General features: G+C 49.8%; 1 protein-coding gene across 1 annotated transcript; it reads right to left on the bottom strand.

The window, feature by feature from the left end:
• Positions 1–1,281: 1,281 nt before the first annotated feature.
• On the bottom strand, positions 1,282–22,411 carry CD81 (CD81 molecule). Its single transcript, XM_042884579.1, has 8 exons — positions 22,290–22,411; positions 15,169–15,283; positions 7,464–7,561; positions 5,564–5,638; positions 4,092–4,199; positions 3,153–3,248; positions 2,763–2,855; positions 1,282–2,263 (listed from the first exon to the last, which is right to left on the bottom strand). Exons 1-8 carry the CDS (start codon positions 22,353–22,355, stop codon positions 2,201–2,203), a joined length of 714 nt encoding a protein of 237 aa, XP_042740513.1. The 5' UTR covers positions 22,356–22,411; the 3' UTR covers positions 1,282–2,200.
• Positions 22,412–25,574: the final 3,163 nt, after the last annotated feature.

The raw sequence follows: 25,574 nt of genomic DNA, 5'->3' as shown, positions 1-25,574 counted from the left end.
GAAAAAGGCGGCGAGTTACACATCCATTCTGTATGCTGACAATCCTGATGCACATATATGTAAACACACATGCTTGGCCAATGCATACATCTATAGCCACAGAGTAGATGACCTGAAGGAGCTATGCTGGGGAGCCTGGAAGGGGTTACCTACTGCAAACCCGAGCCTCATTCTCCACGTGCACAAAGTGGACATTCAGGGCAGTGTTGCTTTAAGGCTGTTTCTAAGGCTGAATCTTTTCTCCTCCAAACCCCCTCAAAACAAAGGTCTGTTGAAGCACATCCTCCTCTTACCTAGCGCAATTTTATATATTTTTCTCCCTCTATATAATTCTTAAAGGCCCTATATACCAAAAGGCAGGAATGGGAAGGGGGTGAGAGAAAGGGGAGAAAAACCACTGCAGGGATCAGCTTGCCCCACTGCAGGAATTTCCTGTTCCATTTTGGCACCCACGTGCCACAGACAAGGTGCTCATACTGACCACATTTCTCTCTCCTCATCTGATTTGGAGCTCCTCCCCACTACCTGAAGGTAAGGGGAGAGTGAAATCCTCAAAGAAACAGAAATATTCCTGAGGTGAGGAAGGCGACTGCAAGTTTTACATCTTCCCCTTTCCTGCTTCAATGTGGCAAAGAGCTGAGAGATGCTAAGATTTCCAGCTCAGGTGCCCATTTGGACTAAGGAAAAAGCTTTGCTTAAAAATATATATCTATAGAACTATACACATAGATCATCTTTTTAGAGACACTCTGATTTTATTACATAGATCCTGGGTCACTCTTCCCCTCTATGTACACGGTAAGAGTGGCATACAACAGAAGCCACATACATCTAATTGGCAACCAGCGCTTACCAGAGCACAGGAAAGTATTTGACTGGTGCAATAATCCTGAATTCCCTTGTTCTGGTAAGCTGATCTCTAGGTACTGTTACTGAAAATGAAAGGTCTTAAGAGAGAAACAATTTTTAAAATTCTTTTGCCAAAATCAGGCTATGAAATTTTCCCAGCAATGCTACAGAGTGCCACAATATACTTGAAGCGGGGAAAATTTCACCGAGCAAAAGAGTGATGCAAAGATGAAATCTTAAAGCGTATATGTATACAGCTGGGAACCCCTGCAGTGTGTAAATGTAGAATTTTTAAGGTTAAGGACTTTTTTTTTTCTTCTTTTTTAAAAAATCTTGCTTTTTTTTCCCTCCCCCCTTCCCCATAATCATTTGTATCTAAGCATCAGTTGGAAAGCTCTGTACAACGCTAGATTCACTCCAGAAATTTATGTCTATAAACATTCAGTGAGGTTTAAAAAAAGAAAAAAAAAAAAAAAAAAAAATAGAACAACTTAGTTTTCAGGATGTTCTGTTAGAAGAACCGGGACTCAATTCATCCCCAGCCACTGACCCTTCAACGTGACAGATCGCTGGAAATGAGCCAATTTATAAAGTCAGAGCTTACAGAAAAACTAACAAGAAAAAAAAAAAAAAGAAAAAAAAAACAACTATAAAGATCATCTACCTTCAGAGAGTAAAAAAATGTCAGTGTGACCTGTGGTAAGAGATTACCTAGCGATGCAAACAGATCTGAGAGGAGCATTCACCTCCATCTCGCCAGGACACATCGCACCCGGCCAACTGGGTCTGCTCCCCTTCCTCTCTCCTGGCCTTCCCAGACAACAGTGTGGAAATGCTGGGAATTAGGATGATGGTAGGAAAAGAAAACAAATGACCAAAAAAGCTAAATCCAGCTTCAGCATCGAACTATGCATATATAAAAATAATAATAACAATAAAAAAAAAACAGTCTGTACTGAAATAGTAAAAAGCAAGGCAAAGATTTCTGATAACAGGCTGCAGCCTTCTCCTCTGTACATCCTCCACCACTGTTATTTCTGAATTTTGGGGCTGGGGAAGGGGGAGGAAGGATTAGATCTGCTACAGCAGCTTTCCCTATCACACAAAAGTGATGTGTAACTAACTGAGCCACAAGGATACGGGAAAGTTTTATTTATTTAAAAAAAAAAAAAAAAAAAAAAAAAGTACTTCAAAATAAAAATGATAAGTACTGTATGGTAATATTGGAAGTATTTATGTACATTTTTTTCTTTGTCTTTTGTTGAAATGTCTCCTGGTCACTTGGTGGCACTTGGGGTCCCCTCCAGCGCCGTCTGCCCTGCTCCCCCCTTCCCCTCCCCGCTCTCACGCCTCAGTAGACGGAGCTGTTCCTTATGCCGCAGCACAGCACCATGCTCAGGATCATTTCGAAGATCTGTCAGGAGACACAAAGCCACCAGTGAGGTGCTGATCCCCAAGACATGGGAGCTCCCCTCTCTTGAAGCTAGGGATTAAGACATTCTCACGTTCCACACCCTCCAAGTAAACACTCTCATGCCAAAGATAAGGCAGAGATGTTTTTGCTGCCATTTCTTCAAGGATCTGGCCAATTTGAGATAAGATCCCAAGTGCCACTGAACACCAGGGAGAAGATTCCTTCCTGCTGCAGGACCCCAGAGGCCAGGCACCACAGCAGGAGGAAGGACCAGCATTGGAGGCAGTGAGGATGGATGAGCTCCAGCCCCCTACCTTTCCAGAAGGGCCTGCGTGTGGTCCTGCTTCACCCCACTGCCTGGGCACCACCCCAACAAGATATTGGGGGCACGAAGCCTGCAGTCCTGCTGCATACCAGAGCAGCTGCGGTGCAGAGGGCTCTGGTCTGCTGGGTGGGGGTCCAGCTTCCCACTTCCCATCCCAACTGCGGTGATGCTTACCATGATGACAGCAACCACGATGGCAGCGATACCGATCAGGTACAGCTTCCCAGAGAAGAGCTCGTCAATCTTTTTGTGGCAGCTTGCATCAGCCTGAAGCAGAGAACCAACACGGTCAGCACCTGCTGTCCTCCCACCTTCCCCAGATATCCAAAAAAGCACTCTGAGGTCCCCGCTTTCCCCTTGTCCCACTCATGTTTATGGGTCCTGGCTCTAGGACTCCCCACTGGATGCGAGCTCCTCAAGCAGGAGCACCACAGGAAGTATCAACAGGAACCTGATGTCCCTCTACACAATCTCCAAATAAACAACAGCTCTACCCTGTATCCAGATCCCAAATAAAGCCTCAGCTTTCTGTGGCAGCGCTAAGGGCAGAGTAGCCAGTCCTACCTGCAGCAAGCCTTTCAGGAAGTCCTTCGAGCACAGGTCATCTCTCCACAGAGGAGTGAGTGTTCCAACCACAGCATCAGGACCACAGCAGTCCAACTGCAAAGAGAAGGAAAAAACAGGTTAGAAGAGAGCAATCCCTCTCCTCACCACTAAACATCTTCAAAAGCCACCCAAGACTTTGGAGGCATCTTGGATGTGTGTGAGGAGCAGGGGGGGGAAGGGGAGGAAGGCAAGAGGAAGAAACAACTTTCCAAATTCAACTTTTTTCTTCACATGCAGGGCAGCTGCTTCCTACAGTGATCCCAGACATGTCTGGCCTCATATCCTGGAGGAGAATGAATACAGCTCTCTCCAGAAATTTACTTCCTGCTGAGCAGAGGAAGTCTCAAATGTAGCCGCTCAGAGCAACGTTTGTCTTCCACTGAGTTTTACTTGATTTAGAGTGCTGAGGTAAATTAAAAGCAGTTTTGTTAAAGCTCAGGCCACACTTCTTCACACAGTGTGAAGGACAGAACATATAAGAAGGTGCAGCTCTGTTACTCAGCATTTAAGAAGAGGTAGCCTTACAGGCTAGGGCCTGAATGAACTATCATCTGCTTTGGACACTGCTTTTCCTATCCATTTTCCTGACCACAGTTTCTCCTCCTTCCTCCCACATTCTCATTTCCTCTGGCTGCAAGGAAATTCCTACGCAGAGGAGCTTTTTTTTTTTTTTCTTTTTTCCATAGAGCTTGGAAAGCAGGCAGCAAAAGCCTAGCAAGAACAGACTTGCTTCACCTCAATCCTAACCACTAATAACGCAGTGCTGTCCTCACTCCCTGCTCCGCAGGTGAATTTAATGTCTCTTTTTCCTTGGGGAGCAGTTTAAGTACAGTGTGGCACAATAGACCCCATTCCCCAGCAGCTGCCTCGACCAACTGTGTGCAGCTGGAGCCTCACCGTTTCATGGAAAGTCCTCACCACAGCCTTCCCGTTGTTCGAGTCTGAATCTGCCATGAGCGCCTGTTGGAACGCTTGGTCGTAGAACTGCTTCACGTCTTTGGCTATCTAAGAAAGACCAGAAAAACTTCCTTTCAGCCTGAGAATAAGGAAACCCACCCAGCAGCTTCCCCTAGACAGCACTTACAGGCAGACATGCTGTTTTAATAGGTTTGGACCCTTTTTATTATGGACAAAGCCTTGTCTATCATGGGGCACGAAGTCCCCATCCTGTAATGGCTGCTGGAGAATTAACAGCCATGCCCCAGCTCAGCCAGCTGGCCCGGTGGACTGCACACACCCACCAGCATCTGCTCTGCCAAGCAAGAAAAAAAGAAGACCAGGAAAAAAAGCCCCATTCATTTTCAGGGAAATTGACCTCATGGCTTATCCTCCAACACTTACCAATAATTTGGGAGGGCAATGAAAGGAGGACAGGCAAAAGAAAAAAATATGGGCAAGTATGGGAAAGGAAAGCACTTTCCAGAACACCTGTTTTTGCAGCATGTGATGGATTAGCACACAAATAAAGGGACTGTAGCAAAAAGCAATGCCATATCAATCACTTATCCCAGCATTTTTTCATAATTACTCAAAAAGTTGGGTTTGGAGGGCAGTACTCCCCGATTATGGTACAGAGGTATGGAAAAAACAAAACAAAACAAATAATCGCTTCCTGATCCTGTAGCTAAAGCAGAACTAACATGGCAGGGCCAGAGACAGACTGCCTGTGGTCCCATGGAGGCATCTTGTGCCTGCTGCACTTGCTGTCCCCCAGGGTGCTGGCCCAGGCAGACTTTCTGCCTCGTCCTCCTGAGTGTCCCCTTGGTGCACCCATCTTTTCCTTCCCAGCCCACGAGATGCAATCACACAATACTGGGGTACAGCCAGCTGTCAGAGGCTTCCAAGCAGCTTGCTTATTGTGGCTGAAAAAGCCAACACACAGCTGCCCCACCCATTTCAAACAGTGAAATTCATTGTGAGCAACTGCAGTCATTGCTTTCACGTGGGCAAATCCTAAGTTTCTCCCATATCCTGAAGCTTTCCACCTGCATGCAGAGCAGCAGTCACAGCCCTCCTTACCCTGCCTCCAACTTGCTCTGCTGCTTCACTCATACATCTTGAGCTGCTCAGGATTCACAAACCAACATGTGCAAAGGTGAATTTGCTTGGGAACAGCACGCTGTCTGCACAGTAGTACATTTAGCCAGGGAGTTTATTCTGGTGAAGTCATGCTCTCGGTGTAAGGGTGTTTCCAACCACAGCCCTGAGCTATGTAAGAACTGAGCAGGCCCAACCTTCTGCCATGGCACGCATTATATGCAAACTCAAATTCGCTCCCCACCACTGGCAGCCAGGAGCTGTTTCTAACCCGGCCTTCGTGCCTGCACAGCCTCCCCATCCCACAGTCACAGGACAGGGAACTGCCTTACCTGGTCTTTGTTGACAAATCCCCAGATTCCAGCTGCAACCTCACAGGCAAACAGGATCACCAGGCAGGTGAAGAACTGTGGAGACAAAGTGGGAGGGGGACGCTTAAGCACAGCTGTACAGGCTGAAGAAGCAATAAGGTGGGAGGGGTGCACGGCAGGTTTTCTGATGGAGGAGACCCAAGCAAGGTCTGTCACACACTTATCCCAAACTCCTACAAGCTACCAGATGCTACTCCGTTCCCAAGCTCCATGCTGGCACAGCTGAGGAGAGATAACCAGAGCCCCTCTCCCCCCCCAGAGACAGCAGGCTCAAGGATGCCCCAGTATCACCAAGCCAATTGCTGCAGAAACTCTCAGCCAGTCTTCCCATCCTGCCCCAGGGTGGGAGTTGCCAGCGCAGGGTTAAAAGCACATTTTGGCTGCTGAGGAGCTGCAGGGCTTCAGGGGATGATTAACGGCCAGCTCTCTCGGCATTCTCAGCTCTGCAAAGCTACTGCAGTTTTTTGAATAAATATAAAAAGTGATGTCTTCCCACAGCCTCGCCCTGTTGTTGCAGCTCCCACACTCTTCCCTGTCACCACACCAAGCCTTCCTCCTCCTCCTTGTTTGCATCTCAGGAACATTTTGTGGTGGTCAATCCATCAGACTGGAATTGGGGTGCTGCAGAGCTCACACAGAACTCAGCGGGAGGGCTCACTTTCATGGTGGTACCCTTTGAGGAGGGGTGGCTTGTTCAGCCCAGATCAAGGGATCAAGCATTCTGCAGGCACAGTTCTGCCAGCTGCAAAGCACCGCCGGTACAGCTCTATACCATGGCACGTATGGAGGCGCTCCTGGCTGGGTGACGGAGGTCTCTTGGTCATTCCTACAGAGCACCCCAAGTATGCTGCCCTAAATGTCCTTCGAGCCCAGTGGGAGCTCTGGCCAGCAGGAAGGGCCATCAGAAAGCATCTCCAGCCTTTTCCTGGCAGGCCACAGCGTGAGCACATGCAAGCAGCACCCGGCAGCTCGAGCTGCTAATTTCAGCCAAAGCAGACAGCTTCCCCATTGGGCTGCAGGTACGTGGTACCATCTGCCCTCCTAATCCTCTTTCCAACTTCAAGAGGGTATGAGGGGTAATTCAGATTCTGTAATCATTCACGCTAACAAAAAAAAACAACCCAAAGCTGTCAGACCTTGCTGCAACCATCGCTGTCAGATTTGCGCAGGGGCTCCTCCTATTCCTGGTAGCACTGATAAAGCCTGCAGCAAAACCCTGCTCTTATCCACTAATGTACAAAAGTACTTTATAAAAGCTGATGAGAGCCCCCTCCTTAGAGCCCGTGTGGATACAGAAGCAACCTGGGGGTAAGTGATCTTCAAAGTAAAGGGAAGAAAGCTCTTGTTCCTTCTGTCCTATCAGGGTCTGCAATCATGGGTCACAGTCTTCCACACTGGTAGCATCTTGCAGCCAGCACCTCCCTGAGGCTTGCAGCCACTACCTGGCAATGTTACAAAGCCTGGCACCTGGTCTGAAGCTGAATTGCATGTGAGAACTTGCTGCAAGTACTTGCATGTCCCTCTCCGGAGGCACAAGTTTTTGGTGTGGCTGCACTTCGTGCAAATGAGCTCACACTGTGCCAGGAATCCGAGCTGCTGCCTGACATCAAGGACACCTGTACTTCTGCAGCACTGGGTTTCCCAGGATTTACCTTGACAATCTCACTAAGATATTGTGGGAAACCTTCGCTGTTTCCTAGTCCTCCTAACAGGCAAAAAACATTAAGATCTGGAATCTCCACAACAGCCTCCAAACCAAGATTGAAATGAGAAACGGCAGGGGATGTAGGGTAGGGAAGAAGTGGCACAGGGACCACTTGATGCCACATTGCTGGGCAGAAGCCAAAGCACCGAGCCTTACCGTCCCCAGAAGGCACTGTGACTCCTGGATTGCGCCGTAGCATCCCAGGAAGCCCACAAACATCATGACAGCACCAACAGCAATCAGGATGTAGATTCCTGCAAGGCAGAGCAAGAGGTAAGGATGTTAACATGGGATGATCTGTGGGAGCATCTCACTGTGGCCAGGCATGTTGGCTGCTTATTGCTGCTCATTACAGGTGTGCATAATTGAGTGCTGGGAGACAGAGGAGCAGAGGCAGCGGTGGACATGGCAGCAGCAAAGCCACTGCATCTCACACTGCTTGCTGCTCCACCAACACTGACATCCTCAGGTCCAAACCTCCACCCTACTATTCCTCCCATTAAAATAAAAGTTATTACTGTCAGCAAGCACCTTTGGGGTGTCTTTGCTCACAGAGATTCCCTCAGCCCGAGCCAACCCTCACTGTTCAGTGGGATGCTCGCACCCCAGCAAACCACACAGCACACGGGAGAAGTCAGACCTCAGAGTGTTCCAAGTAGGTAACACTGAACCTTTTAAAAGCAACCACCCCCAAAATTGCTTGATCAGTGTTAGGAAGAGGGCATAGCGGGGAAGACAAAGGCACTACAGCATCCTGAAAGCTGCAGTATAGGAATTCCCATGGCGCCCTATTTTAAATACTTAAGCAGAGGAAATAAAAATGATGAGTTAGCGTTATCTTTTTAAACAAGCAACAGGGCGTATGGTTTGTTTATATTATACATTACACAAATATTTATCCCACCACAAAACTAAGGGAAAAGCACTGCTTAAGCATCTCATTTAATACAATCTAGCGTTTGTTTTTTAGAGGCTCTTCCACAGTGAAGTTTTCTAAACTCTCACAGCAAACTTGCTTCTCAACTATTCCAATGCTGGGACACCAGACACAGGGCGCTGGGAAACCAAAGCTCCTTCACCAAGGAACCCAGAGCTGGGTCACCCAAGTGCTCTCAATGATCAAGTGCTGCCAGCTCAGTTACACATCACTTGGCTCCTGCTCCAGAAGTACTGCTTTCTCCTCACGTAGTCCATAGGTTTGGTGTATTTTAATTAACTAATATTCTTAAGTATTGTGGGTCTGCCATTTTGTAAATGGGTTCTATTTTCCATTCCGTAGCCATTTGTAATGGGCGTGCGTGACATGAGCGCTCTTACTGACCTCACTGCAAGTGAAGTTAAGCCAAGGTAAACCTTCTAAAAAGCAGATAGACAACAACCTTGATGTGTTTAAAACCCCAGTATGGATGTGACAGCCACAAGAAAGGGTCAACTTCAGCTCCCGATCCTTCCCTTTTAAAACAAAAGCCACTACCCTGCAAACACCCCAGCCCACCTGGACAGGGAAGTGTCCCCAGTACAGCCCCTCTGCTGGGACCCCACATCTCTCCCTTACTATATTTAGAGGCAGCAGGAGGGAGGAAGCCGGGCACAAGGGAAGAGCGGCACAATGGCAAGCTGACCCAGCAGGATGTCCCTGTCACGGTGACACAGACATCCTCACCACGATCCACTGGCTGCTACTTCCACTGCAGACAAGGGGGTAAGTCATTACCATGGCACAAAAGCCACCATTCCCACAGACCCTCCCAGTAGGAGGCAACAATGCAGATGTAGCGCTTCTGCAGAGCACGATGCTGCGGGGAGTCGACAGGCAGCTTCCCCACAGGGCTATAGAAGGCTGTATTCTTATATCCCTCAAAATGAACACTGAAGGCAACTTCCAGGCTGAGCAAGCATTGTCAGAACATCACTGGGAGAACAGAAGGGACTAGAGCCCCTTCCTGTGCTTCATTTAAGGGTCATGAAGGACAGCTACCTCACCACCATCCCCAGGTCCCACGCTGCCAAGACAGGGAGATGGGTCTGAGCACAGAGAGATCAAAAACCCTCTAAAGCTTGGGTATAGAGGCCAGTTGCAGCGTGGGGCACAACCAAGAGCACTGCAGCCTATGGGGAGGCAATGGGGCCTATTCAAAAACATCTACAAAATACATAACAATACTATATGGTCTCATACAATACAAATTTCCTTGGAAATGCCACACTGAAGGTTGCAAAAGAAAACAAAAGCCAACCAAGACACTCAGCTGTATGCTCTGGATCACGTTTTCCCACACCCAACCCTTCCCCTGAGGGAAAGGAGCTGGTGCCTGGTGTTTGCCTGGGTGCCAGGCAGCGGGAGGGCTGCTCATGGCAGGTCTGGAACAGCCCAGCCCATTTCTCAGAAAGCAGCCTGACACGTCTTAGTTCTCATTCCTGGCAGCCTGCAGCGATGACAGCCAGTGTGGGCTTGGTGTCAGTGAGCAAGGCACCTGTCATCCCATCCTGAATGACACACTGTTCCTCTAAGCACCTGACTGGGCTTCCCCTTGCCCAAGCCTCCTCCTGATTCCAGCTTCGGAGAAGGGAATCAATGTCTGTAAGCCCGTCCTGGACTGAAAAAGCTTCCCGCTGCAGGTAGGATCCAGGATGCTAAGTGTTGGGAGCAGGGGTGGGAAGCACTAGATGTCATTGCTTACTCCAGCATTGTGGTCACATTGCTGGCACCCACAGTGTTCTAAAACCCATACCCTCCCTCTGCTGAGAAGGAAGGAAAGAAGAAAAAACAATAGAAAAAGCAGAGAAGAAATAATAATAAATTAAAAAGAAAACCTCAAAAAATAAAAGAAGGAATGAGCCCAGCAGTGTCCTTGCGAAATGAGGAGCAGGACAAGACAGCCCTCCCCTTGTGCAAGGCTCCAGGCAGGGGCATTCCCAAGCAGCTCCCACCTACCTCCCCCCATTCTCTCTCTTCTCTCTCAGCAGCTTTAACTCATTAAGCTAATGGAAGCCAGTCTCTTCCCCTCAGGTCACCATGGCAATGTTTCCAAAAGAAAAGAAAAGGAAAAAAAAAAAAAAAAAAAACAAAAAAAAATCTCCCCAGCATCGCACCATTCTTCCCAGGAAAGCTGGGCGGCTCTCCAAGCCTTGCCCCCCTCACGATGCTCTCCTCCTGCCCTAGGCTGCCAGGCCAGGGCTTGCGGAGCCTTTGTGGGGAGGGAAAAAGAGATTTTTGTTCTCATCCTCCCGCCAGAGCGGCTCCCAGGGAGGAGAATGCAAGGCTTGTGCAAGCCACCAATGAGACTGGCAGGGCTGCGGCCGCCAAACAGGGAAGGCTGGCACCAATGCTTGGAGGTGGGGAGGACGAGTCCTGGAGAAAGCTGTCTCCATAGCCAGCAAGTCCTGACCCTGGTCCGCTTCCTTTCAAGCTGAGGGTGAGACAGAGGCAGGGCGTGGGAAGTCCCTCCAAGTTGGGCTGGATGAGGGGAGGCTGCGCTGGGATATTTTTATCCACTTACTCATGGAATCAGCTCAGCAGGTCCCCCCCCAGCCCCAGGAGCCTGTATCCCATCTCACAGTGCAAGCAGGACCAACAGTGCTTTCCTGGAAATGGTGTGAGAGGTGCCAAAAAATAGAGAGAGTGCTGGGAGATGACAGCTGGGAAGCCCCTTCCTTTCCCTCCAGCCCTTTTCCTAAGAGAAATGCTGCTGCTCCATAGCTGCTAATGCCTTCCAGATGGAGTAACCCTGTCGCATAGCATGGAAAGCCCTCTGGGGCCACACGTCACGCATGTGGAGACACTGCCTTTGCGTGGGAGAACACGAGGAAAAGGAAAGGGGTTCACCTTCCTTTACAAAAACAAAGGGAATGTGTGGAGAAACCCAACAAACATCCACATGTGTACACACCCATACGCAAACTGACCCCACAGGAAGAGATGACACAACCAGATTTCTTCTGTTCTGCCTGTCTGGGAAATGTTGGGTCATAGAATCATATGACAGAGACCTTGGGTCTCAAAAGTCAGTACGCAGCTTGGAGGAGGACTGCTGCATGTCTCCAGCATCCACAAAGCCCAGGGAGTTTTGGAGCTTCCCTTGACTTCAGTGCACAAACAGGGAGCACGAGCAGGCTGCATGTTAGAGGCAACGAGGCTGCCTTCTGAGCCTAACTCGAATACGCAATGACACAAGTTGTTTTGCACTCGGGTAGATCTGAACCCAAAATAACTCACTGCCACCAACTTTAAGTCAAGATTTACTAAGCCAGCAGGGAAGTGGCCTTAAGTCAGAACCAATTTTAGCTTGCAGAGTTAATGATCCTCGGGAGCTAATCACTATGAAGGTATGCTGGGTTACAATTAAGTGTAAGTTGCTTTTTTAATAGAAACTGATTCTGAGCTAAAAATAAAGAAAGGTGATTATTTTCATTGTTAAAGAAATGGTATAAGCCAAACACTTAGAGGGAACTATTGACAACGTGTTGTGCACTATATCTGTTATTTTAAGAAAAATTCTACCACTATTGAAGGAGTTGATCTGTCAGTGATTATTGGCAAGTTGAGGACCTACAAACCACAGCCTTTTCTTCTTTTAAGAGACTAGATAATTAAATTATCCTTACCTATAAATAGGTTTATTTCCAATAGAGAAAAATACGCATACTTCCAACTGAGAAAAAAATAAACAAACAACAAACCATGTACAAGTTAATTTAGCAATCACCCACTCTGCTCACTCTGCTTCAATGCCAAATGTAAGCCCTGTTTTCTACTGCTGGGTGTGGGAGCTTGGCCACCGCTCACATCTCTGCCAGTCAGCCACACATCAGGGCCTGAAGGAGCAGAGCACAAGGACCCAGAAATTGGGACTTTGGGGCTCCCTGGGTCTTTCCATGAGAGCCTGCACCCAAGACATGCAGCCCTGTGACATTATGGCTTGGCCACAACTGGAACCCATGGCCATGAGCGCTCCTACATGTCAGAAGGCCAGCAGGTAAACCCAGGGAAGCTCAGGTGTCCTGACCACTCCTGCACAGCTGCTAAATAAGCTTTAACGTGAGCATCAGAGCCTCTGAGGCCAGCAAAGTCTCCTGAAGGTGCTGTACGAAGCAGGCTGCAGAGAGGATGCCAGCAATGGTATCGCATCATGATCACATGCAGATGCGGGGGAGCCAGAGCCAGAACTGCCATCTTTATCAGCCTCGTCGCTAGGGGAAAAAGCCCAAACATAGAAAAGTGATGATATGTTTTCTATTTGGGCAGCAATACACTGCAGGACAGCAGAGAAGGGGAAAGAAAGGGAGTGGCAGCGACAGACTCCGTGTCCAAATTTAAATCGTTACTGTGTGCCTGCCCGAAACCCTACACTCTCCCAAAGAGTGCCGGTGCTGCTGTTCTGGGAAGGAAACAGCAGAGGAACCACTGACAAAAAGTGAAAAGTCAGAGGGAAAACTAAACAGCAGCAAACTCAGCCCTCTTCCTACACCCAATGCCGCATGGAAAACTACACCCAAGTCTGCATGGCTCTGTGCTTGGCCCGAGGCCCAGGGATAAGACAATGAAAGCCGTGGGTCGTGCTGCTCCATCCCAGTTGGGAACAGCTGGGTACCCACTGCCCAGTTTGGAATGCTGAGAGGAGCCAGCAGCGAGGCTCTCACAGCACTGCTCTTTTGAAAAAGAAGATGGTTCTTTATGCGGGGGGTCACTAGACATCTAGGAAATGGTTAGCCAGTTGTTAGCATTCAGTTTGTCAACGCCGCGAGCTACTGTAAAGGCTGGTGGCTGACCAGCTAACAGCATATTTCAGGACAGGTTTTTGATTGAAATCCACAACTAAAAGGGAGAGAGAGGAAGAGCAGGAGGAAACCCAGCTGCTCTCTCAGAACAGCTGCCAGCAGGGAGGGCTGTGAGGCACCCAGCTCCCACTGCTGGCTCACGCTGCCTCTCTGTATGGTGACTTACACTTGCGAGCTCACAGCTGATGTGTATGTAGAAGCATGCCCAGGCTTCCTCTGTTAGGCAAAAATAACTCACCAGTGCCAGCAGAGCCCCTTAGCAAGTCAAATCACCTCGGAAATTGCACACTGTAAAACCATAACCTTGGAAGAAGAGCAAGCAGTTTCCTCTACAGTCTCAAAAGCACGAAGCACCCCAGAGATCCCCATCCCCAGTCTCGCTGGCTCTTGGAAGCCCCAAACCAGCTGCTGTGCCCCTTGTTGCAGCATGAGCTCTCCAGGAGGGGACCTGCAGGGGGAGAAGGCTGTGGTGGCAAGCTGCTTTGCTTCTGCCTTATTTCTGGGGAGACATGAAACCCTGACGCAGGCTGAAGATAGATAAGCATCATGCCTTGCTCCCCACATCCTCCTCCTCTCATTTCTCCATTGCTGCCCAGCCCTGCATGCAGCGCTGTTTTTTCCTCTCACAACACACACGTGGCTATAACAACTTTTAAAAAACAGCTCTTTCTTTTTGGACAGCTTTTTCTTTCTGGACCCGGCAGAAAAGCCAGGAGGCAGCAAAGCACCACTCCCTCTCCCGGATACAAACCCCCACTGTGCATGTTTGCCCCTGTTGACTGTTTCATTGTGCTCCCCATCCCACAGCAAGGCCTGCCCAGCATTACAGCCTCCCTACAGGCCCTGGAAGCCACTAAAAAGCAGCTTGAAAGGGAAAAATACATATCTAGAGACCAGTCCTGGGCTCAAGGGAGAAGTCTCCAAGGCAGGAACACAGTGTGGTTGTTGGCTGGCCCGGCGCCAGGGGGGGGGCGCAGGGGCGGGGAGGGCATGCCAGTTGTTGGGGGGAAAAAGAGGAGTAAAAGGAGAAAAACAGAATCCCAGACTTCAGGCTGAAGAGGGCTGGCTAAGAGAGACAGCAGCTGAAAGAAACGCTTTGCTATTATTACTGCATGGAAATTACAGCCACCAGAAGGAATCCAGGCAGAGTGTTGCTGACTATAACTTTAAACAGAGCAGGAGCCGTGTGGCCGGGCTGCTTGCAGCACTGGGAGCCAGTGGGGCTGGGGGGGTTTTGGCTTGCTGCTGTTGTGCACTCCCCACCCGCACCCAAACAGCAAAGGGCAAGGACAGAAAGTGAATGTAAACAAGCCAAAGAGCAAAGGATGCTCATAGGTTTTGGAGAAGTGTCTTTTGGGACACATCCATTTGGCCTCCAAAGAAAGGAGGTGTTTGGATCAGCTCCTGGAAAGGAAAATGTTTAACTTTTTTTTTTTATTTTATTATTATTATTATTATTAATGTAAAACATACAAAGGGGAAATACTTTAAATACAGCTCTGGGTACAAGGCAGGAGGGGGCAAAACCCACTGCTGCTGACAGCAGGAGCATCTCTGGCAGTCATGCACAGCTGGGCAGAAGGGCTTGGGCATGGTTTTAAACTAAAAGAGATTTAGGTGAGGAGAAATTCTTTCCTCAGAGGGTGGTGAGGCATTGGCACAGCTGCCCAGAGAAGCTGTGGATCCCTGGAGGTGCTCCAGGCCAGGCTGGATGGAGCCCTGGGCAGCCTGAGCTGGTGGAGGGCAGCCCTGCCCATGGCAGGGGTTGGAATTGGGTGGACTTTAAGGTCCCTTCCAACTCAAGCCATTCTGTGATTCTCTGATACACCACTTAATGGGTAGATGGAATATAAACACTTTCAGCTACAGACGAGAAGAGGAACAAACTCAGACCTCCGCCTTCCCCTGATATACAGACACATACTTTCCGTGTCACTGATCTGAGGAGTTCTGGAAGGACCAGTCTTCACCCCACCTGTGCAACCCATGAATGATCACCACAAAGCAGGGCAGTACAGAGAATATCAGGACAGCAGCATGTATCTCAAGCCCTCCCTTCTGCCTCCATCCCAGCACTACTTACCGACATAGAAGGTGTTGGGAGCCTGCTTGTCACCCAGCTGCAGGTAGAGGATGTTGGTGGTCTGCGAGTCATGGCGGAGCCACAGAGCCACTCCAAGGATGATGCCCCCGGCCAGCTGCAGAGAGAGCAGAGCCACATGTTACCCATGGCCAGACCTAAACACCAAGGCAGGAGCATGATAATGACCTGCAGGTAGCTTTAATGTCCTGTTATTTCTTCCTGGCAGAGTGGACTTCCAGCAGGATTCACCGTGCTATCCATGGCAGTCCCCTTTCACTTAAAAAAGCATCAGAGAAAGGATGGAATTTCAGATCAGTTGCTGGAAACATCTGCTTAAATGCCCATCTGAGCATTTGAAACTCCCGAAGCCACTCATCTTAAAAAAGAGCCCATGTACAAAACTGGAAGATAACTCCTGAAAACTACAGAAGTGGACACACGGTGTTTTTCATTAGGGTCTGAGGCAGGTCAGGTGCAAGCACGAGGGTCACATTTGACAATATGAAAATAGAGATTTTGCTTAGGAAAAGTGCAAAGTCCTCAGCTGTGCAAGTGCAGCAGTGCTCAACCAAATGCACGTGGACTTAAATTTCCAAAAAAGGCTCCTTGCATTCAACCCAGTCTTGCTCCTCCTTAAGCCAGAAAGTGAGTTTCTCCCTTGCTGATTCCTGCAAATCCCAACCAAAACTCTGTTTCATTGGGGTGCTCCCACAGCCTGGGCGAGCACACAGCCTGTACAGAACTCCCTGGGCAAGCTGACCTCGTGGTTCCTGGCATAAAGGCTCCCTACCTTCACCTTGTGGGCAATGCAGGAGGGCAAGGAGAAAAGCTTTGCTCTCCACAGCGACCACCTTTAGCACTTGTCCCCAGTGATCAGTGCTACCTCCCTGCTTGCAGGCTCCCTCCAGTGTGGCTCTCCCAGCCCTGGCTATGGACGTGCCACGGAGGCAGCTAGTGCCCCAACTGGGCTCTAAATAAGGCAGCCAGCGGCATCGCCCCACATTGAGCCTGGCATTGCTTGCTTATTGTCTGAGAACATAACAAAGCCTGTGTCCACTTATCCTCTGGGAAGGAAGGGGCAGTCCTCAGATTCATGGATGCCATTGCAAACAACCCATCTCTTGAATGGGGCAAAGAACTCAGCCACGCTTGGGATTCAGTGAGGAAGGAAACAAGAAGAGAGGAAGGAGAGCACGGAAGGGGAAATAGAGCACTGGACTGCTGCAGAAACTCAGGTTCCAGCAGAATAACGTGTTGGGTTTTTTTCCAATTAGAGAACAACCCAGAAAGAAAAGCATTTTTTAAACAGAGCACCAAGAACCTTCAGCTGGAAGTTTCAATCCAACAGCAGCTGCATTTCTTAAGAGCAAACAACATTCACTCACTAATGAAAACAGGATTTAGGCTACGCTGAGTAACTTTTTCCATGAAAATCATACATCCTTCTACCACCAAGCAGCACAGAATGCAACAACAGCATCTTTCCAAAGGAATGAAAACAAGAGGGAGAAAACCCTGCTGGTGTGTTGGAGTAACCCTGTGTCCGCTGGGATGTGAGCATTTACATTGCAGCAGCACTCGGAAAACCCCAGTTTCCCTGGGTGCCTTCCTGGTCTCCAAGTTGCATAGCCTCATTGCCTAGATTTCCCTTTTTTTTTCCTGTAGGTATCCATCAGCTCATGCAGGCTATTGAATTCCTTTTTCCTCGTCATGCTGTTCAGACCATAAAGTCTCTGAGACTCATTGCAAACACAAACCCAGCACAGCCCCGATTTGTGTTTCTGGGGACTGCTCTAATGGAAGCGATAGTAAAAGCTTCAATTTCAGCAGCGCTCGTGCTACATTTCTCTTAGATGTGGTTTCACAACCCTTCTAACTGACAGTTCCTCTAATACCCCCCTGTGCTTGTGCCTTTGCCTGCCTTTATTTTACAAATAATATTAAAAATCTAGAAAAACCTCAGAAGAAAACACGAAGCCAAATAACACCTCCTCCACCCTCCTCCTGCCCCTCTGTAAAGGCACAAGGAGCTGATCCCAGGCTTTACACCCCAAAGGGCACAGTGTACTGGCACAGAAGAGCCGACCACGGTAGTTCTGCTGTTTCCTCTTTGCTTCTCTTTTCCAGCTTCCTGAGATTTATTGCTTCTGCCTCAGTCAGCCAGACTTTTCTAGCTGGATCCTGCCTGCCTAAGACGGTGTCTGGGGCTGCTAGCTGGCACAGGGGGGAATGGCAGCCTCCTGAGACACAAAATCCAAGAGATGGGGCATCACTTTATCATGATAAAGAAGCAAACACCCATGCTTTAAGAGCATAAGGCACATTCCTCCTCTTGCCATGAACATGGGGAATCCCTATACAAGATGATGCTTGTGCACATGAGGATGTGTACCATTCTCTTTTTCTGCCGTTACCACGCTTCTTCCTCCTGCTGCCTTTCTCCACCTCTCTCCCCAATAATTTTCCTGGCAGGGAGGAGGAGGAGAAAGAAGAGGCCGTGGCTATGGGGCTCCTTGACCAAAGTGCAACAGACATCCTGCAGTCTGGCCCCAAGGAAAAGAAGGGTTATGTCAGTGCCGGTATTTCACAATGCAGTATTTTTAACAGTGCAGCTTCCCATGGACATGGCTGGCCCTCCTGCTCAGTTTGGGCCATAGGGAGTGAGGGCATGGAAGGATGAAGCAACTCACCAAAGCTGAAGCAGCTCACCATGCAAGCAGCCAGGAATTAATTGCTACATCAGAGTTGAATGTAAGCAGAGGAAGTGACTTAAATCAGATAAAGGAAGATGCAATTCAACTGAAGGAAGCCAAAGAACTTAAAAATCTTCTTTACTGAACTTGACTCAGGCACTTGCAAGCCACAACACTTCTGGAAAGTAGAGATGAGATCTCTCCATCATCTCCTGATATCACAGTCTCTGATGGCGGTCAAAGGTGAGGCCACATGGCTAAAAACGTGCAGGCTAAGTCTGTTCAGAAACTGGGGCAAAAATGAAGCAGAAAGGCCCGTTTTCTTCATGCACAGGAGGAAGGCTGCATTTTATCCATGCTGTGCCTGGAGCAGCTCAGCAATGGCCACTTTCCAGCAGCCACTATTAATAGAGCAGCGGAGCAGGACCAAGTTCTCCGCTGGTGCCTATAGTTACCAGCCCAACAACATTGTGAGGCCCTTCCAAACAGACCCAGAGGAACACTCCCGGAGTAGTGGTAGGCTGGGTGCCAAACACAGCCCAAGCAGGAGGAGGGGAAGGGTGAGAGCCCTGTGTCCCCACTCACTGGAGGAGGACACACCGTGAGATGCTCCCTGCATGGGTACAGCTTCAGGCACTGGCACCCATCAGCAAGGGTTAATTGCCCCAGCAGTACAGGAAAACATTTTCAGATACATCTTTAGAATCAGTTTGGCCACACACATCAGTGTTTAGCTCCACTGGTAATACAACAGCTTTCCCTTTTTAATAACACACACCCACACAGCGCTTTCCATCGCGACATCAAAGTACTCCCAAGGCGTGTATGCGCTCTCACAGGAGGTGAGCTGTAGGGTGTCTGACAGATGAGCCACAGGAACACAGCTGGCAGTGATGCTCCCTCCTCGGGTAGCAAAGGCAGGTACTGCCATGGGATGGAGCACTGTTTCAATGAGCTCCTGCAGGCAGACACCAAAGGCTCACAGGAATGGTTGTGTACACACGATAGCCCAGAAACATCACAGCGAGATGCCGCCAAGGCACGTGGAAATACGCTGCACTGTGCATTCCCAACTACACCGAGCCCCAAGTCACTACAGCCAGATGCCAGCAAAGCCTTCTGTCCTCAGTGTTTGCAACACTGTGATTCCCAGGGAGACCAAGGATCAAAACATAAACCCCACTGCACTGGAAAAGCCTGTGACACACTGTGACTAACACTGTTTAAGCAATTTCCAGTCCAGGCATGCGTGTGGGGATGCAACCCAAACAAGACTCAAACTGTTTCTACGAACCTGCCAGGCTGCTTCTGAGCAGTGTGTTTGAGCCGTGCACCGCACCAACCTCCATCTCTCCCACTGGGTTTCCATCCCCTGTTTTAAACCTCATTTAAATCCTTGCTGTTATGATGAGGGGAACGAGTCCTGGAGCACGACAGTCCCCACTGGGCCACCATTGAGGGCTGAGGAAGTGCAGGCTTGCCACCTTCCTCAGCGTCACCAAACATCTGCATGTGTGCTTTGCAGGCTGGCAGATGACCAGCAGAATTTCCCCAGAATTGTTAAGAGAATACTCAGCAACTTCACCTGTGCTTGTAATGCATGGTCTTTCACGTTCCCCCTGTGCTCCTCCTTTTCATCCCCACCCATGCTCAGCACGCGTAGGAGAAAATAGCTACGTGTAGCATAGAAGGGAGGACTGAATCATAGAATCATTGAGGTTGGAAAAGACCACTAAGATCAGCTAGTCCAACCGTCAACTGGTCACCACCATGCCAGAAGCGAGCTCTTTGAACCAGACCCCTCACTGGAGCAGGTGGCAGTGTGCTGGGCTGGAGATGTCAGCTGATGGGCTGGGTGAGAGCAGGCTGATTCCTCCCTGCTTATATTTAATCACATTTCAAAAGACCTATTAGGCCTCCTTTGGTGTCTCAGGGTATATAAAAGTGGCTCCAGCCCAACGTGCCAGCCCCAACCTGGACTGTGCTGAGGCCCTTCCACCAGCGACGCCTCAGGGCCTGAGCTTGGCAGCTCACTCCACAGCCACTCAATAACCCAGCACCCTTCGCAGACAGCTGGCCATCTCCCAAAAGTCACCGCTCCCCGTGGCTCTCAAATATCACAAGTATACTGCCTAATTCAGCCATGCAAGAAAAAACAGAAGCAGGGTTCAAGTATTTCTACCAAGGTTTCAGGCCAAGCTTGTAAGCTTTTCCTTATTATCCTTGACAGAATGTCAGTGGGGTGAGGCTCTTCCAGAGCTGCCCTTGTCCTCTTCCACCACCCTAGTGATGCCTGCAAGCTATCATCATGCTACAACCCAGCACAACTCTGCTGGAGGTGCCACAGGTCTACTGGAGCTTCAGAAAGCTCTCAGCAGCCTCAGGACTCTCCTTCCCAGTACCCGGCAGCACACACCAGCGACGTGCACGGAATCCTATGTAAGCTCACTGACAGACATCCTGGCCCAGCTGCCTGCCCCAGCCACCAAAACAGCCTGGTTCTTCCTAAAGCGCAAGCACAAGGTAAAGAAGTTTCCAAAAGGAGAAATCTCAGGCAGATGAGGCTGCCAAGGCGCCCAGGGCGACTGGTGCTGAAGCAACGTTTTACTTTTGCTTCCCAACACGGCGGCTTTGTTATGCCCCCGCGCTGCTACGGAGGTGTCCGTTTATTTACGCCCCAGCAGAACAACGGGGCCACTTCAAAAAGTTATCAGCTTCTTTCTTACTTGTTAACACAACTAAGGCTTAGAATTACTTCCTTTCCTCCCCCGGAGTGAGCTGCTTTTCAGCATGCGGCCAAGCCCCGGTGCCTGCCAAGCTCCCAGTTCTGCCTCAAGCTTGTTTTCGACTCAGCGCCAAGCATAGAACAAGCAACAGAGCAGTCCCACAGCCCTCACATACCAAGCAGCTGGCACCAACACCGCCCCAAGCCCCTCATCCCACATCTCCCAAGGGCTGGGACACCCACACAGCTGCCTTGCCAACAGCCCAGACACCCTGCAATGAGCACTTCAGCGCTGCTTCCTCTCTCGGAACATAAAACTACCACAGGTCTTCACGACGGGGTAGTGACCAAAACATCTCCTCCCACCATCTGTGGGAGGCTTGCTCCTCACCGCATTGATGAGGTGCTAAACCTTACAATCCCCCTCGACTCCTGCTTATGGAAAACCAGAAGGGTCTGAAAGCCATCAGACCTGTTGTTTACTGCCCCAGAGCCTGTCAGGTTCGTGAAAAACATTGGTGGAGGAGGCAGCCCCGGGAAGCAACTGCTGGCTGGCAAACCCTGGGCAGCGCTTTGGGAAGCAGGCACCAGAAGCCATAAAGGGAAGGAAAATGGATGTGGCATTCCCCTTCTAAGTGAAAGGATGGTTTACTGAGAGTTAGGTATACAGAATGAGTAAGAGAGCCTGCCCAAGAGCAGCAGCAGCACAGGGACCTCCTGTATCCTTCCTGTCCCCATGGGACCCTTCCTTTCTGCATCCACACTTCTGCAACAAGAATGGCAGGAAGCTAGGAACAGGAGGGAAGCAAAACCCCCGGATAGGCACTGAACCTCGTGGGGAAACAGCCCAGGGAGGCGCAGCCCTGTTCTGCTGCCTAGAGAAGGAGGAGGACGGTCCCAACTTATCCTGCAGCTGGCACAGCATCGGATATCAATTAATCCCGCTGTCGTCACCGCTTGTCAGCCTTCCTCAGTCACTGCTATGTGAGAAGAAAGGCAAAGCACAGTCTCAAGGCAGGCTGGATTGGGGAGCGTCTCCACCGCTCCCTGACGCGTCAGCGTCTGACCCAGAATTGGGATAAACGGGCAGGAACGCAAATGGTGACCTTCCTCCCCCAGCAGGAGGACCCACTGCCACCACCATGCCCAGGCAGACGAATTATTCCATGAGAAACTTTCTCAGGAAAGCAAACCTCAGCGACACCCTGGGAATATCCGCCGGCTCCACTAAGTTCCCAGAGGCAGCGCCCAGCTCTACCCCAGCCCGCTCCAGCGCTGCCAGGGCTGCGAGGGGCAGCAACAGCCCCAACCTCCCCTGCTTTACGCATCCCCTCCGCACGGGGGGGCTCACCCTATTCAGCCCTCGGCAACCGAAACACCGCACGGGGTGCGCGGAAAGAAGACAGCGAGCCGAACCCCCGCCCTTGTGCGAAGATCCACAGACGTAAAAATACATCCATCTACGCGAGTATATATAGACGTGCCGTATGAATAAATACAGAAATAAATAAAGCTGCGTTTGCACGCATAAAAAATAGCAAAGGATAAATGTTCCCCGCGCCCCGCCGACCAAAGCCCTGATAGCAGGGTGCAAAGCTCGACATGGGGGCTGGTTGGTGGGGGAAGGCGGGGCAGAAGGAATGGAAAAACCCCGGCTCTAGCAGAACGCGCAGCCCAACCGCCCCCACCGCGCTGGGGCTCACCCAGAAGATGAAGTTGAAGACGAAGAGCAGGTATTTGATACACTTGGTGCAGCCCTCTACCCCCATGGCGGCTTCGGCGGCGGCAGCTCCCAGTCTGAGGCCAAGCTAGGCGGTGGCGGGGAGGGAGAGAGGGAGGGAGAGCAGGGAAGGGCCGCCCCCTGCCCGCCCCTCCCGAGCGGCGGAGTCCCTTTGGGTCCCACCCTCTAAAGCATTTTTTCCGTTCGAATGTTTTTTTCCTTCCCTCTCCCTTCCGCCGTTCTTCGTTTCCCCTCCTGTAGCCTTCCCACCCACCCTCCCACCCCTCCTTTTCCCCACTTGCTCGTACATTAAAACTCACCGCCGTGTTCCCAATGCTTCCTTTCAGCCTTACCACCCAAAAGATCACCCCCAAATTGTGCGGAAGCACTCACCGTGCTTGCTTTGCTCCTTTCCCCACCCATCTAGGGGTATTTCAGGGCTCACCATCAAAGAGATGAGGGGCTGCCCAGAGAGAGGGTGGAGTCACCGACAAGGTGGACTACCTTGAACGCTGGAGGTGTTCAAGGAACATTTGGATTTTGTGTTGAGGGATATGATTTAATGAGTACTATTGGTGATAGGTGGATGGTTGGACTGGATGATTGAAGGCCTTTTCCAACCTTGGTGGTTTTATGATTCCGAGATCTGTGTCACACGTGTTGACATTTTTAGTATCCCTCATGTTTAATTTTAAAAGCCAAAAAGCAGCATCACAGAGTCAGGAGGAAGTTTCCCCATCTTCCAGGCTAACCCCACTTTGGTTCATCTGTGCATCCCTAGAAACATAGCCTGCTCTCACCCTGCTGTGCATCCAGCAGGCACAGTTGCTTCTTTTAGGGCTGGGATACCAAAAATGTCAGAACAGAATTCAGAACACAAGAGCCCGATCAAGAGCAAAACCTTAAATGTCTAAAAGAAAAAAAAAAAAAGAAAAAAAAAAGAAATGCAGGTGTTCAGACAGCACCCCTGGTGCCTGCTGAACCCTGCTTTGCCTTCTGCACCTGCTGTGCACCCAGTGAGGACTGAGGCAGAACAGAAGCTGGCCCAGTTCCCCAATGACTAGCACTGAGTACATCCCCAACTGTGGGCTTACCATGGATGCATAAATCCTTTGTCTCTAAGTCCCATTTACTCATTTGGCCTTACCAATGAAGCTGGAGCCTAACAGAGGTATTCATGCACTAGCTGATAGACCAAATCGTTGGCTATAGGACTAATCCTGCCTGGATCCTGATACAAAGGATAATGATTCCAAATTTGTTCCCCTGCTATGACACAGCAATGCTTTGCTTTCTGCCCAGGGTTTGCTGCAGGGAAGAGAAAGAACTGCCTGCAAACCGTTAAGGCCTGAGCAGCAGCACAGCCAGAGCTGGGGTTAGGAAGGAAAGATACTCAAATCAGTGTCTGCATGCTGAGAAGCTGGCAGCCCCACTGCAATCACTACGACCAAACTGGCACTGGAGCCACCAATGGGAAGCTTGGGGTTTTTGGAGGGTGGTATCACAGCTATTTCCTTTCTGCCTTATCTTACGGAAAGTAGCAAATGAGGAACAAAACTTCTCATACACTCCAAATGCTAAACAATCTGGCTCAGAGCTAATGCATTCCTATTGCTGGGCATCCCCATGCCTGAGCCACATGCTGTCCATGGCTCCAGCTCGAGGGTCACAGCTCCCATCTCCTACAACACCCAGCTCTGGGATCTAAATGAGGTTCACCCACCTGCCCACCCTGACAAAACCTCTCTACAGCTTGGCAGTGGGGAAGGATTTCAAACTTTGTCCAAATATCCCTCTCTTCTATCAATTTATCTTCTATCAATTTATTTACTTCCTGTCAGCTCAGCTGAGTGCGCTTGAAAACTTTGACCTCGGTCTGGGAAAAAAGAAACCAAACCAACAAAACAAACACCAACACATTACAGTGTCAAGGTAACGCGGAGTGTTTCTCAAGCAGGTACATGCTATCAGATGCAGCCTTTTCCCCCATGCTGTACAAGTCTACAAAGTATCAGGAATGCATTTAAAAGTCTCCCAGCAGCTTTACCAGATCTTTACAAGCAGGCTGCTCTGTAAGTTGAACTGATTTATGCGAATTTGTGCTTGTCACATCCTCAGATGGACTGCAGGTGCTGTGCACAGGGCTGGGGAATTCCCTCATTTGTAGCATGGGTTAAATTTAGGTGCTCTGTGAGACGCGCTGTTAACGCCAGTTTGCTTACCCAGGGGGCAAACCTATGAAGAAAATACCTATTGGGGATGTTAAAAAAAGGAGAAAAAAAACAAATTAAAAAAACCCAGCCCCCAGGAGCAGCCATTTAAGCGTGCTTTCACTGTTTCACATTTTTGAGCGGAGTAAAGTAGCAGAGAACAGAGGTGTGTTTCTTTCGTCTGCTGGTCTATCTCCCTTCTCCTCCTCTTCTTCTCCCTATTTTTGATGCTGCTATAAAGGTCAGTGTCATGCTTGTAGTTTTGGCAAAATCTCTATGGGTGTGACTCACAGGGCCCAGAGCAGACATAGGGCTGAGCAGCATCCCAGCCCCACACCTGCCTGACAGCTTCTGCAGGGGAAAACCAGCAGCTCCACCCCTCACAGATCCCAGCTGGGCTCTGGGAAAAGCCTCATCCACCACAGGGTCCCCATCTATGGTCTGTGTTGGGTAGATGAGCTCTGGGCTGAAGCATATAGAGTCATAGAACATCTCAAGTTGGAAGGGATCCTTAGGAATCATTGAGGCTATCTCCTGGCTCCACACAGGGCCACCCAAAAATCAGGCCCTGGTGATGCTCCTCCTGCTCCCAGACAGTGAGACATCACTGTGGAGGAAGACTGGAGCTGGCTCTGCTGGGGAGAGCAGGGCAGAGAGCTTCCCATCCATCTTTGCTTTGCATCCCCATATTCCCTTGCTGAGTAAGCAGAGACTGGTAGCTTCACCTTGAGTTTCTGTCTCTACTAACTTCTGCAGCGGTTCCCTCCACACTGACTGACACTTTAAATATTTACAGCAGGGTTATCTATGGTGACAGGCAGGTTACATAAAGAGGAGAAAGAGAGCAGTGGTGAAGGGCAGCAGCAGCTTCCGGAGCCGTTGTTGTTTTGGTGCAGGTGCTGCTTCCACAGCCACCACTTGTGATTAGGAGGGAGAAAGCAAACCCAAGCAGGCTCCTATTTCAGCACAGACACTTCCTCTTCTTCTCCAGCATAGCCAGGAGGGCAAGAGCCCAGCTCAGCAGCCTGAGGAACTGCTGCTGTGCCATCTATGTATAA

The sequence above is a fragment of the Lagopus leucura genome, unplaced genomic scaffold, assembly GCF_019238085.1.
Source record: "Lagopus leucura isolate 7727_CA_CO unplaced genomic scaffold, USGS_WTPT01 Super-Scaffold_100044, whole genome shotgun sequence".
NCBI classification, from domain to species: domain Eukaryota; kingdom Metazoa; phylum Chordata; class Aves; order Galliformes; family Phasianidae; genus Lagopus; species Lagopus leucura.
The sequence above is the reverse complement of the archived record's forward strand: the minus strand, read 5'-3'. Positions and strand labels throughout refer to the sequence as shown.

Excerpts from the sequence above, each read along its gene's own strand:
- CD81 (XM_042884579.1), bottom strand. The coding sequence starts at position 22,355 with ATGGGGGTAGAGGGCTGCACCAAGTGTATCAAATACCTGCTCTTCGTC. Across the intron at positions 4,200-5,563 it reads GATTTGTCAACAAAGACCAG|ATAGCCAAAGACGTGAAGCA; the intron begins GTAAGGCAGTTC and ends GGTCTTTCTTAG. Across the intron at positions 3,249-4,091 it reads TGAGGACTTTCCATGAAACG|TTGGACTGCTGTGGTCCTGA; the intron begins GTGAGGCTCCAG and ends TTCTCTTTGCAG.